The 13,722-nt window shown below is 35.9% G+C and overlaps 1 protein-coding gene across 1 annotated transcript; it reads right to left on the bottom strand.

Annotated features, from left to right (window-relative positions):
- Positions 1-677: 677 nt before the first annotated feature.
- On the bottom strand, positions 678-6,083 carry psma8 (proteasome 20S subunit alpha 8). Its single transcript, XM_063001322.1, has 7 exons — positions 5,910-6,083; positions 4,175-4,301; positions 3,841-3,965; positions 3,333-3,455; positions 1,839-1,958; positions 1,690-1,752; positions 678-1,085 (listed from the first exon to the last, which is right to left on the bottom strand). Exons 1-7 carry the CDS (start codon positions 6,009-6,011, stop codon positions 990-992), a joined length of 756 nt encoding a protein of 251 aa, XP_062857392.1. The 5' UTR covers positions 6,012-6,083; the 3' UTR covers positions 678-989.
- Positions 6,084-13,722: the final 7,639 nt, after the last annotated feature.

Below are 13,722 nucleotides of genomic sequence, written 5' to 3' on the forward strand. Positions count from 1 at the left end.
AAGCATCTACTAACAAGTTTAAAGTCTACAATTAGTAGGTGTGTGTGTGTATCTGCCAGGTCATTTTAAACGTGTAAATTATGCTACACATTTTACTTTTTTAAATCTCATGCACAAAAAAAAACTGACAAAGGAGATAATGAATGTTACAATCATTTGTCAGGCAGTATAATGGTCTGTATTGTCAGATGCTCTTAAGTGGCACAACAGTAAAGCTTTCACCCTAGTCAGGATACTTGAAAACACAAGGGCATAAAGCAAGAATACAATCTGGACAGGCAGTCTTTTGGTTATTCACACACTCAAACCTAAGGGTACGTTATAGCTGCAAAGCCACCATCTGCATGTTTACACTATTGTTTCATGTTTTAGCTGCAGCAGTGCAATGGTTTGTTTGCAGTATCAATTGTGGGCTCGGACCCAGATGTGTGCCCTTCCAAAATATGTCAAATACAATATAAATTCAAATTTATTGAATTGTGCCTAAAATTGAACTGGAATCCACCTGTTGCAACTTGAATAGATTGGACATATCTGGATAATTAAATATTTAAAGGTCTTTGATTTAAGAAGGTCTGAATACTTTTGTAAATAAAAGGCACTGAATTCAAATGAACAGTACACGAATGTACACGATACGTTTACATTTCAACAAAAACTTTGATTTACTCAGCAAATACAAACCACAAAACTTTATTTGGGCATGTCAGTTTAAGCACATTCTCTCAAAATCCTGAAGTAAAGTCAAGCAGCACATTTAATCAAACCAACATAATCGAAATTGTACATAGTTCAAGGATCCAGGACATTTTAAGAAAATATCTTGACAAACGCTGCTTTTAAGGGGAGTAGAAATACAGATAGCGCTCCTTAATATCAGGGGTAGAGAAAGTCGGCCAGTGTGAAGGTAAATGTAGGTCCTAGTGAAGTGCTTATGCCCATACAAACAAAACTAACAGAATATCAGTCGGTCTGAAAACGTCTGTGACTTATGTGGACTTCTTTTGCTTCTTTTTCTCAACTTCCTCCTCTTTCTCCTTTTCAATTTCAGCAACCAGCGTCTCAATCTCTTTTGACTCTAGAATCTGTTGGAAATGGAGAACAGATAATTAAATAAAAAAATTAACCCTTGTACAGCTTACATGGTAAAAATAATCACAGCTAACTTTTGGGAGAAGCTAAAGCCAAGTACACAGAACATGTGTACAGAACTATGAAGAACAGCTTTAATGGAGCATCTTTCTCTTAACGTCTTATTCTTCATAATTTTGGTTTTCATTTTTTGGTGCGCTGGAGATTGAACAAAGCATGACTAATTTTAAACAGTTTAGTTTTAAAATTGCCAATAAAATTAAAGCTCAGTAACCATCCACCTCCACCACACACACCCACTCAACGTTTATACATCTTTATAATTATAACATCAAAGGACCATGTGTGTATACACATGAAGTAAATACGTGTACAGGACATATAATATATAAAATATAAAAACAAAACTAAACATTTTACTGAATATACTGTAACCCACAGTAACTTATCAGACTAACAACGTCAATGTGTTTGTTTCTGAAGGGTCGCCTTTTTAACTTTTAGGTTAAGTACCATTTTCTAATTTTACAAATGACAAACAGCACAGTGTGTTGCTTTTAATCTGATTGTTCACAAGTAAATAAATCAGAGTATTACCTTAAGAGGCTGGTTTCTCCTGATCACAGCCAATTCAATGTTCTTCCCACCAGACTGGACAACCTAAGTAGAATTAATTAAACGTCATTAAACCAAAAGGACAAAAGTCACATGCTTGCATTTTTTAAAAATACATTTAAGATTATTACCTCAAGCAGAGCTTTAATAGCAAGTTTGACTGCATCATTGTCACTGGCAATGGCTTCATCTGTGTAGTTCTTTTCCAAGAACTCCCTCACTGTTTTAGCACTGCGTCCAATTGCATTTGCCTGAAGACACAGAAGGTAAAATGTAAGATATTTCAGCATGGCACAGACACACATACCATGTACAGGGGTTGGACAAAATAACTGAAACACCTGTCATTTTAGTGTGGGAGGTTTCATGGCTAAATTGGACCAGTCTGGTGGCCAATCTTCATTAATTGCACATTGCACCAGTAAGAGCAGAGTGTGAAGGTTCAATTAGCAGGGTAAGAGCACAGTTTTGCTCAAAATATTGCAATGCACACAACATTATGGGTGACATACCAGAGTTCAAAAGGGGACAAATTGTTGGTGCACGTCTTGCTAACGCATCTGTGACCAAGACAGCAAGTCTTTGTGATGTATCAAGAGCCACGGTATCCAGGGTAATGTCAGCATACCACCAAGAAGGACAAACCACATCCAACAGGATTAACTGTGGACGCAAGAGGAAGCTGTCTGAAAGGGATGTTCGGGTGCTAACCCGGATTGTATCCAAAAAACATAAAACCACGGCTGCCCAAATCACGGCAGAATTAAATGTGCACCTCAACTCTCCTGTTTCCACCAGAACTGTCCGTCGGGAGCTCCACAGGGTCAATATACACGGCCGGGCTGCTATAGCTAAACCTTTGGTCACTCGTGCCAATGCCAAACGTCGGTTTCAATGGTGCAAGGAGCACAAATCTTGGGCTGTGGACAATGTGAAACATGTATTGTTCTCTGATGAGTCCACCTTTACTGTTTTCCCCACATCCGGGAGAGTTACGGTGTGGAGAAGCCCCAAAGAAGCGTACCACCCAGACTGTTGCATGCCCAGAGTGAAGCATGGGGGTGGATCAGTGATGGTTTGGGCTGCCATATCATGGCATTCCCTTGGCCCAATACTTGTGCTAGATGGGCGCGTCACTGCCAAGGACTACCGAACCATTCTGGAGGACCATGTGCATCCAATGGCGGTGCCGTGTATCAGGATGACAATGCACCAATACACACAGCAAGACTGGTGAAAGATTGGTTTGATGAACATGAAAGTGAAGTTGAACATCTCCCATGGCCTGCACAGTCACCAGATCTAAATATTATTGAGCCACTTTGGGGTGTTTTGGAGAAGCGAGTCAGGAAACATTTTCCTCCACCAGCATCACGTAGTGACCTGGCCACTATCCTGCAAGAAGAATGGCTTAAAATCCCTCTGACCACTGTGCAGGACTTGTATATGTCATTTCCAAGACGAATTGACGCTGTATTGGCCGCAAAAGGAGGCCCTACACCATACTAATAAATTATTGTGGTCTAAAACCAGGTGTTTCAGTTATTTTGTCCAACCCCTGTACATAACCATACATACATAACCACAGCAACAAAATATGTTACGGTAGCTCTTTTTTTCCCTACCTTCCATGCATGGTAAGTTCCTGAAGGGTCTGTCTGATACAAACGTGGAGTCCCATCAAAGTCAAAGCCCACTATCAGAGCAGAGATACCAAAAGGGCGACGTCCATTGCTTTGGGTATAACGCTATTAAAATAATGGTAATATAAATATGGTTAACAATGAAAATTAACAATAGCCTTCTTTGCTAGTCATGACATAAAAGTAATTTTCATAAAATAGAAATGCACAGAACATAAATGTATTTAAATATATAAAACAGTTGAAGCATTATATGTATATATAAAAAAAGAAAAAGTGGAAAAAAAAAAGACATGAATAAAAAGATTTTTGGTACAAGCAAGTGACCAATGACCATTCCTCACTAGTTTAGTAAAACTATTTAGTAAAAGCCATTAAATTGTGTCAAAAAGGGTATCTGACTAAAACTGTGCCAAGTCTGGGATGCGAACTAGATACGCCATGACAAAAGCAACTGAAAGAAGAAGAAAAAAAAAACAGTAATTAATACCTGTTTAAGAGTTGCAATGTACCGGGTGATGTACTCTACAGTAACAGGGTCTTCTACTGTAAGTCTGTGGCTCTGGCACTCAACTCTTGCTCTGTTAATGACAATCCTTGCATCAGCTGTGAGACCTGTACAAAAAACAGAGCGCACACTCACTACTGTTTTCAATTTTACATTTTTGTGATTTCCTTTTTTCAATGGAATAAGATACTTGGTTTTACTTTCCGAGCTCAATTGAGCAAGATTGTTAATAACAATGAATAATTAAAAAAAGAAAACATACAAGCAGCCCAATGTTAGATCATTAGCTTGAATTACAACTGTAAACGTAGTTCACCTGCAAAGGCCATACAAACATGCTCATCAAGAGCACAGATCTTCCTAACAGTCCTTTCTTCTTGCAGCTTGGCCACCGATTTTTTCTCAACACCCAAGACAACGATGTCTTTCCCCCTGATTCCAACCTAAAATGAAAAAATAAGGTACTGCATAAATAACATTATTTCCTTTTTAGCATGATTTTCAGGTTCCTCAATGTATTAACAAATATGAGCAATATTATAAAAATTAGACTTATGTTTGGATAACACATGCAAATTTCTTTCAAGATTCACTGATATTGCTTTTCCATGTGAGAAACAATGCTGATACAAAAAGTAATAGTTCATTACAGATAATGGTCCACAACTTGACCTGAATATTTATATGCAGCACTGTGCACCCTTTATTTTTTTGTCTATTTTACTGGTATACATCTACCTCTGTATTTGTGGTTCGACTCTCATAAGAGAATAACTGCAGAGAGAAAAAGCAACAAGTGCAATGATACTATACCAAAACACATACAACTTAAACAACAAGCATGCAGTTTTAATTAAGAATGAGCTGTTATAAACTGAACTATGAAAGTGATTTAAACTACGTTGTTCCTTAGCTGGCTGTATAATCATGTTATTTAATCTGCATACTTTTAGATCTATCTAGCTGAGCATCCAGAGGTTGTTCCACACACGTTGGTCTATACCAGTTTTGTGGATGTAACTTTTTAAATATGTATTGGCATGCAAACACTCTCACTGCTAACACATCCTTTGCACATTGCACAGGGCATGTGTACAGCAGCTTAGAAACTGGAAATGCAAACCTTATGACTTCAGAAAAAAACATGTATTGTACTAATATTGCTTTCATTGGCTTTCATGACTCACTTAATGCTAACAAGACATGCATCTGGATGTCAAGATGTCATCCAGGACTCAATAAAAAGTAAAGTTGTAAAGTAAAGCTTGGCAAGAAATCACTATTTCTTGTATTTTTAATGGGTGTAGTTAAACTAGCACACTTCACATGGGCACAAAGAAGTCATCAGATATAATCAACTACAATTTAAAAAATAAGAATTAAGAAGCCATGACACAAAGTTAAAGTACAGAACTTTCTTTAACAGAGAATTGATCATCTATGTTGGTGTATTCAGCATATTTGTTGGAAATCTGACAACACTTTCTTTACAAAGACGTGTGTTCCAATCATCTAGTGACAGTAAAAATAATTTAAATACTGCCATAAACTTTGTATAAACTGTAGATAAACTGACAGACGACAGTCATTATCCTGTGTCGCCGTCTACATGTGAATACATGTATTACAACAGGCTCAGTGTATTGTGTTCTAACAAAAATTAACACCAGTAATTAAGGACACTACATATGTATCAATATATATAAATATTCCTTATATATTTTGTTATAGCGTTTAAACATTGCTTGAGGTATTTATTTGGAGCCTGGAAGATGACTTACTGCTAGCTCGAATTTCCACAACATGCAAGTCATGATTAGCCGACACTGATTCAATGGCGCTAACGTTAGCACAGTGGCTAACTAAACTTATTTTAGAAAGTGTGCAATTTGGTATTAGTTAGATAACTTAGCACCAACACTGCTCACATTTACTCAGATTTCGGCACTTACATGAAGAATACCTATATGTATAAACTAGACGAGTGGTTCTGGTTAAATACAGCTAGCTAACGCTACTGAACCGCTAAATGAGCTATCAGCAATACTTACAGCGGTTGAGCCCTTCTTCACTGCTTCTTGAGCATATTCTACCTGAAACAGGTGACCGTCAGGAGAGAACACTGTTATCGCTCTGTCATATCTAGCTGCCATTTCTGCAAACTAGATCAGAAATGTAGACACACGCTAACTGAACTGCAAGAAGCTACTTCCACAGCCAGCTTCCAGAAGACAACTATTTCAACACGCATGCGCAGCGTGGCCACGGCTCAAAATTGCATTTTGGGAGGTGTAGTATTTTACCTCATCCTTGATGCTTGCGCTGTCAATGTTACCGTAAATCCTGTTTCGCTTGCTCTTAGATCTCACCTTACTGAGGATTACGGTGACTAGCGACCTCTCAGGGAGTGATTTACTCACAGCGTTAGTGGTGGTAAATTCGGTTCATTTTATGGACTCGGGTTAATTTGAGTCACTCAGTAAAGTGATCCGGTTCACTTGGGTCACTTGAGTCACCAATAGCCCCCCCCCCCCCCCCCACCCGTCCAGTAAATAAAATAAATTCCAACTGTAAGGATCCACAGACACTTCATTAGGTTACAGATATTTATTTTACATTTTTTTATTTAAATTCCACTCACCAAAAAACAAACACAACTTAAACACAAATAACAACAAATGGAACAAAATTGAAAAATGTTCAATTAAAATATAAGTTAACCAAAATCAATGTCTTTTTATTTCTGGGGTAAATGAGAATTCACAATGTGTGATTACAGAGAATTTATTCGGCGTCTGCTTCAGGGTGTGTATGATCCTGGCCATGGTTTAACATTCAGGAAAATTAGATAATTAAATATACCTAAAGCTTGGCTAGCGCTTTAGTTTGCATAACATTGCAGTTGTGATGCAGTTTGTGACTTGTTACAGGCGTCAACATTTTGCTGTTCTTATGTCACACCATTAAAATTTTGATATATTATTTGAGTGAACATTAGACCTACACATTCTATTGGTGGCTTCAATTTCAGGTAAACCTGTAGGCTTTATTTTTTAACCTATGTTTGTTTTACGTATAAAAGAATAAAAATGAAGTTTTATTATAATTTTCATAGTGCACAAACGTAATCGTTGCAATGATGTATCTGATGTTTTCCCTGGATGAGCTTGGTGGTGGATGATGGAATCATTTTTACCGTACCATTAGGATTAAACGCGACTCCCCATTAGAAACCATCTGGAACCGTTAAACACCATCAGTGTACCATCATCAGGTTGCATGAACGAACACTAAAACGCTTGCGATTTTACTCAGAAACATCGCAATGTGTATAAACTGTGTGGGGCTTTATGTATACATATAACTATATTTAAAGATATAAAGAGCAGACAAGCTTATATGAGAACAACGACCTGTTCAGCTCAACTAGTGATTTAACCACTTGTGTTTGTTTCTGTTAGAATGTCTCGTCGAAAGCAGACAAAGCCCAGTCCACTGGAAGGTAAGCTGCATGCTTATTTTACCTACAGTTTAGAATACAGCTGAAAATACTGAGTAGGATGGCACACGCCGCCTTCCTGTCAATACTGCAGAAATATAATCTGGTCTCGCTTTTTAGTGTTGGCATCGCAAGCAATTCTGTTCATTCTCAATGTGTATGTTTTAATTCTTTCCACCCCAAGCAAATGAACCGTTAAGTTCCAGTTAGATACTCATTAGTCCTGCAACATTTGCTTAGTTTGCAAAATATATCTAAATAGCACAAAATGTATCAATGTTTGGTTTTGCACTTCACTGTGTACATTTCGTACAATTATAGTTATATACTCCAAAAGTAATAAATCTACTGATAACTTAAATAGTTTCAGAAACTCCAGATCTTCTTTAGCTTCTTTATTTTATTTTATATCCATCACTAGGATTTTAGTTTTGCAACAGACAGTTTATCTTTACTAGACTATAGATCATTTATTTATCATAGCTCAGCCATTAAAATAAATTACTTAATATAAAGATGTGTTAGACCTCCCTCAATTAGACAGTGATCTTAGTCAGAGTTTTTAATTCAGTTCTTTACACATTTTGAAAGTTGATAATAAAGCTATCAGTATGTGTATGGACATGGACCAAATTTTTTTTATTTGATTATTTGTTAGTTCTTTGTTATTTAATACACTTTAGTGCTCCACTCCTATTTAGAGTTTTTCCACTGATTTGCTAATTAAGGGCCCATACTTAAATTTTCTCAGTTTTATTATTATTATAATTATTTTTTTATTCTGGGCTACATGGTAAAATAGATAGTCATCTTTTATTCTCAGTGTATTTATACCATTGCAAGAAACCAACCAATACAGTTACTAATTCTATTGTTATTCATCAATCATTACAACCAGCACATAAAATACATTATATGTCTGTAGTGTCAATATTGTTTTGCCATATTGTTTGCCTGGTCTAGAATAATTATGGTAGCACATTAGATAGGCCATACACTGGAAAGTTGAAAACTCTCTATTGGTTTCATCTCCATTAAGGCCTTTCTATCACAACGTACATTAATAGTGCTACTCACATCCATCACCTTTCCATTAGGATACAGCTGATGGTGGTTTAAGCTTTTATTTGTTTCATTAGCTTTGATTTCCATTAAGATTGCCTTCCCCTTATGTTATACAGTAAAGACCACTCCTTCTTTCTATTAGATTGGGAATGTATTCATGCATTATTACCTCTGAACCATCCACATTGGATGTGTTTGTCTTTAAGATTATGAAATAGACCTTGATAATCCAAGACGTTCAGCTCCCTACACAGAAAGTGAAAATGAAGAAAGACCAACACAAGAAGATTTGGAGTCTTTCAGTGGACCATCCCTGGTAAAATGTTTAAAGATTAGTATAACCAAAGATTAAAAAGCTAAAATTTACTTTTTATTTCAAACTGCATGTATTATTTTAACACATAAGATATTAAATTGTGAAATGTGTAAAAATGTCCTGTTGCCATCCCAAGAATTAAATCACAACATGTACTATTTTTGCTGTGTCCCAAATCACATACAACACACATAGTTTAAAAAAGCAACACAGGGGTGCAAGAGTCACGAAGCAGGTAGGCAGGTTGCACACAGCTGTCAGGCTAACTAAACTGCTTGTTAACTTACTTGCAGTGTTTAAAGTTACAAACCGATTTAATTTTAGAACCAAATATTTTAACATTGTTATAAGTTATTTATTTTATCCAAACATTAACATTATTTAATTGACTTTAATTTATGACTATTAATTTAATGGCCTGGTTTATAATTGGTGAGTTTATTTAGTGATATAGTTGTGTTCCGCCTGTCTGATTATTGTATCTGAACTATTAAGTAAGTAAGAATCTGATTTAAAGGAAAAAGTTTTTAAATACTTTTACAAAAGTTTTAACTAATATTGTTTCTGTTCTTGCAGAAAGAGAAAAAGAGTGTAACAGAGTCCCAAAAACTGCTTGAACTCATGAAAAAACAAATTAGGGTGAAGAGACAGAGAGATCTTCTGGATAGTAATGAGGAATCTGTTGTTCCTTACAAGCTTTACCAGGAACTTCAGGATGGCTACATAACACAGAAAAAACGTCTCACAGAAAAGGAACTGGTCATTGCAGAGAAGGACAATGTAATTAGAAGGCTGAGTGACAAGTGCAAAAGAATGACAGTGGAGCTAGAAAAAATACGACAGCTAAATATTTGCCTTCAAGGACAGCTCTTTTTGAAAGAAACAGGTTTGAAGGAAGCAATTTAATATACTCTTTTTGTTCTTCCTTTATGTAGTGGCGTTTCACTTCATATTTTGACACAGTGTGTAATTCATGCAATATATGTAAACTTAAATACTGTCACAGTATCTTATAGGAAACAAAAAGACAACTCTGAGAACACAGAATCTGCCTATGACCCAAATGAGAATGACATAGTTTCAAAGGTGAAGGCTATTAAACAACCACCACCAGACAATCCAGTGGAGAAGCACTGCGAAAGGGTAAGAAATGTATTTTATATTCTATCATCTTGTATATTTCTCTGGAACAACACCAAAAATCCTTCTTTTGAATGGCTACACATTAACCTTGGCTGTATGTTAATTGGTATATGAAGGTTATATATTTCTCATTACAATTTGACACAATGTTTAAAATACATTCTCTTAAAGGTGGATCTGGGACATGGAGTTCTTTTGGACAAACTAAAATGGAAAGCCATTCAAAGGATGGACTCCCATTCTAAGTTCTGCAAGTCCTTGGCTGTTGCCATCTGGGGTGCTGAAACGCTGAAAGAGAGGAGTGTAACTGGGTCAAGATCCAATGCCATCAAAGGATCTGTTGCAAAGCCTCCATTATCACCACAAAAAGTTGGTGTTATTAGAGGTAGTGACAAGCAGAATCACTTTTTTATGTGAAACCAATGGTTATTCCTGCCTTATATTAGCATCTTGGCTACAGTAAAAAGCTAAAAAGCAAACATTGGAAGCTAAAGCATTTCTTTTGTATTTATCTGTATTTGGTGTTGGGGAGAAATACTGCTAAATAAAATTCGGAAAACATACTCTCTAGCTAGAATTGTTAAAGTGAGAATTGTTTACATATTTTTTTCAGAATTACATGTGAAGATTGATTAGCACATTATGCATGCAATAAGTTTGTTATTCATTTGGTTTGTTTTGTTATTTATGATTAATTTATCATGTGTTTTTTTTTTCTTTTAGAACGCCTAAAAGAACGACTTGAACAGCGTGGCTATCAGAAGGAGGCAGTTGATGGGCAGCTGCGTCTTGTGCGCCGTTTTCTGTCAGAGAAAATTTGTGACATTAAAAGAAAAGTCAACATGAATTTAGAGGTCAGATTTATGTTGTTTTTTAAATGAGAATATGCAACAGTAATGTGTATCTGTTTTATTTTAAATAAGCCATTACTAGATCACAGCATTCAAGTTTACAACACAGCACTCGGTGATGTAGCGGTAAAACATGCTAGCACATCAGAGCTGACATCTGAACTCACAAGTTGAAATCTCAGCTCTGCAGACAATAATTGGTTTGTCTGTCTTTGGAATGTCTTTGGAATGCCAAAGGGGATTCCTCATAACTGCTGCAATAACGACTTCTGCTGGCTGTTTGATGGCACCTGCACTAGCACCTGGGGATAATGGAGATCAGTTCATGACTCTCTGTGCACTATACAGAGCTCCATATAAACCAGTCTTGTGCAGGTGAAAAAAAGCAGTCAGCTATTGCACACGTATCAGGAGGGGGAGGGGGGGGGGGTGATAATCACCGCTCTGCTTGGCCAGGAGTGGAGGTCAGCATCAAAAGAGTAAGCGAAATGCAATCTGGTAATTGGATACAACTAGAATGAGAGGAAGAAAACAACAAATGTAAGCTAAAGAAAAATTTCATTGGACAAAGAAAAAAGAGGCACTTATTGAACAATGTAATGTTTTTAGGTTTAAATTGAATAAATATTTTGTAAATTATAATTTCAAAGTTGTTGATTGTGGTTAAACTTTGCATAATGACTGCAATTATATAAAACCACCAATTTGTAAAGCCAACTTTATTTTCAGTGTTTAATATTATTTTTTGTATAATTTTTTAATTATACTGTATAACCACAACCAATATGCACCAAATAAAATGATCTGTAATAAAGAACAGTAGATTACAACAGCGGCAACAGGTCATCATGTAAAAGACGATTTGATATATTATTGTATATGAAATTATACATAGAAATGTAAGTAGTAAAGTAGCAATTGGCCAAGTAACTGGTCAGGCAAAATGAATCCCATTAAATTAAATATGTTTTTTGTTTAGCACAGCCCTTGACCCTCATAGAAGTATAATGAAACATTTCAGTGATTAATAATGATTAATTATTAATCATCAACATCAATTATTAACATTACTACTCATTATTAATTAATACTTATTAATAAATATTTAATATTAACTGGTTGATTTGCATATTAATAACTTATAGAATTACTGGTTATTTAAAGTCTCTGCTACATTTTTTGAAAAAATCTCAGTGTACTTTTCAGTGTAGTTCTTGATTAAAAAAAAAAACCTCATGGATAAGTTAACACAAGGCCGCTAATCTTTCAACATTTTTTTACATTTCAGAATCCATTGTTACAAAGCTCAGGTGGGATGGGGCCCTTTGAAACAGAGCCAGGAGATTCAAAACAGTTATATGTAAACGATAAATCTTAACATTTCTGTGCTTTGTATGCTGTACCTGGGCAATCATAATGTGCTGTATAAGAAATCAAAAATTTATAAACATCTGATGTGTTTTTTTGTTAACAAATAAAATTGCTTATGTAATACAAATGATTGTTTCTGCAAACCATTTTCAGCTAAATAATGTGGCTTTTGTGTGCTTATTGGAGGCTTGTACATATCAGATTGTTAACTTGTAAATACTACTTAGTTCTGGTCCTTGTTAAAAATGTATTCAAAACTAATAGGGAAGTTCGCAAGATATTATACCATTTATATATTATTTTATATATTTAAAAAAATGTAAAAAGTCATGTTTCATTTTGTCATTGGCGGCAGGTTCTAAATTACATCCACAACACAATGAAGTGTGCGAACATCAAGGGGTCTGAATACTACCCAAATTTTCTGTGAAGTGAATCATTTGCAAAGTATAAGCTCCTTAAAATATACATTCTTACCAGTGACAAGTATTTGCTAGACCTTTTTTTAACTGCTGTAGCTGTGACAGGGCCACATCTATAACAAACATTACTTTTAGCTTTATTTTAGCCAATTAAAACATTAAATAAAGTAATAATGATAAGGAGGGGAAGTAATTGCTGCAAGACAGAAGTCTGATTTACAGGAAGTTCTCTCATACATGTAAAAATTGTGACCAGTAGATGGCACTTTACCCTGGCAAGGTGGGTATTGCTACCGTTATAGAACTTCTAAATACTGCTGCAGTAAATACTATACAGTATTTGCAATTATTATTACATTAACTACCAAACACTGATCATACCTGAATAGGTGGTGCCATTGTCTTGACTTTTATAAATGATTAACCTTAATGTGCTTTTTTGCTGTGGCCTAAATGTTTCAGTAATTCGGGTTATTATAAGTTCAAAATGAAACACTTCACATCTACGTTGGTGTTGCTTTTAGACATTCACACTTTACAGCACCTGTCCGTTCTAACAGGCTGACAAATTGTTCTCTATTAATCTAAATTAATATTTCTATCACTACTGGTATATTAATTTCCTTAGCACTTTTATGCTCTTAACGGTTTTAGCAATTTTATAAATTATAAATCAGTTCACTGGGCCTTCTTCCAGTCATCAGTCGTTTAATGGCAGTGCTGCATTGCCCAGGCAAGACTTAACTTCTTAGCTTGTCATGTTAGCAATGACTTTCTTACTGCAATTCCAAACCTAAGGGGGTGGCACGGTGGCTAAGTGGGTAGCACTGTCGCTTCACAGCAAGAGGGTCCTGGGTTTGATGCCCAGGTGGGGCAGTCCGGGTCCTTTCTGTGTGGAGTTTGCATGTTCTCGCCGTGTCTGCGTGGGTTTACTCCGGGTGCACCGGTTTCCTACCACAGTCCAAAAACATGCAACATGGACATACTAAATTGTCCATGACTACGTTCGATATAACCTTGTGTGTGAACTGATGAACCTTGTGTGTAATGAGTAACTACTGTTCCTGTCATGAATGTTACCAAATTGTAATGACATTAAAATCCTAATAAACAAACAAACAAACAAACAAACAAACAAACCTAAGGCATGAAGACCATGAACTGTCTGTGGATCTGCATTAAAACTGTGGAAAATAA

This window comes from Trichomycterus rosablanca, chromosome 9 (genome assembly GCF_030014385.1).
Source record: "Trichomycterus rosablanca isolate fTriRos1 chromosome 9, fTriRos1.hap1, whole genome shotgun sequence".
NCBI classification, from domain to species: Eukaryota; Metazoa; Chordata; class Actinopteri; order Siluriformes; family Trichomycteridae; genus Trichomycterus; species Trichomycterus rosablanca.

Bases quoted from the DNA above. Each gene is read 5' to 3' on its own strand.
- psma8 (XM_063001322.1), bottom strand. From the start codon at position 6,011: ATGGCAGCTAGATATGACAGAGCGATAACAGTGTTCTCTCCTGACGGT. The intron at 4,302-5,909 runs GTAAGTATTGCT...TTTTCATTTTAG, and splicing joins TGAAGAAGGGCTCAACCGCT to GTTGGAATCAGGGGGAAAGA. The intron at 1,086-1,689 runs GTAATACTCTGA...CATTTCCAACAG, and splicing joins GGAGAAACCAGCCTCTTAAG to ATTCTAGAGTCAAAAGAGAT.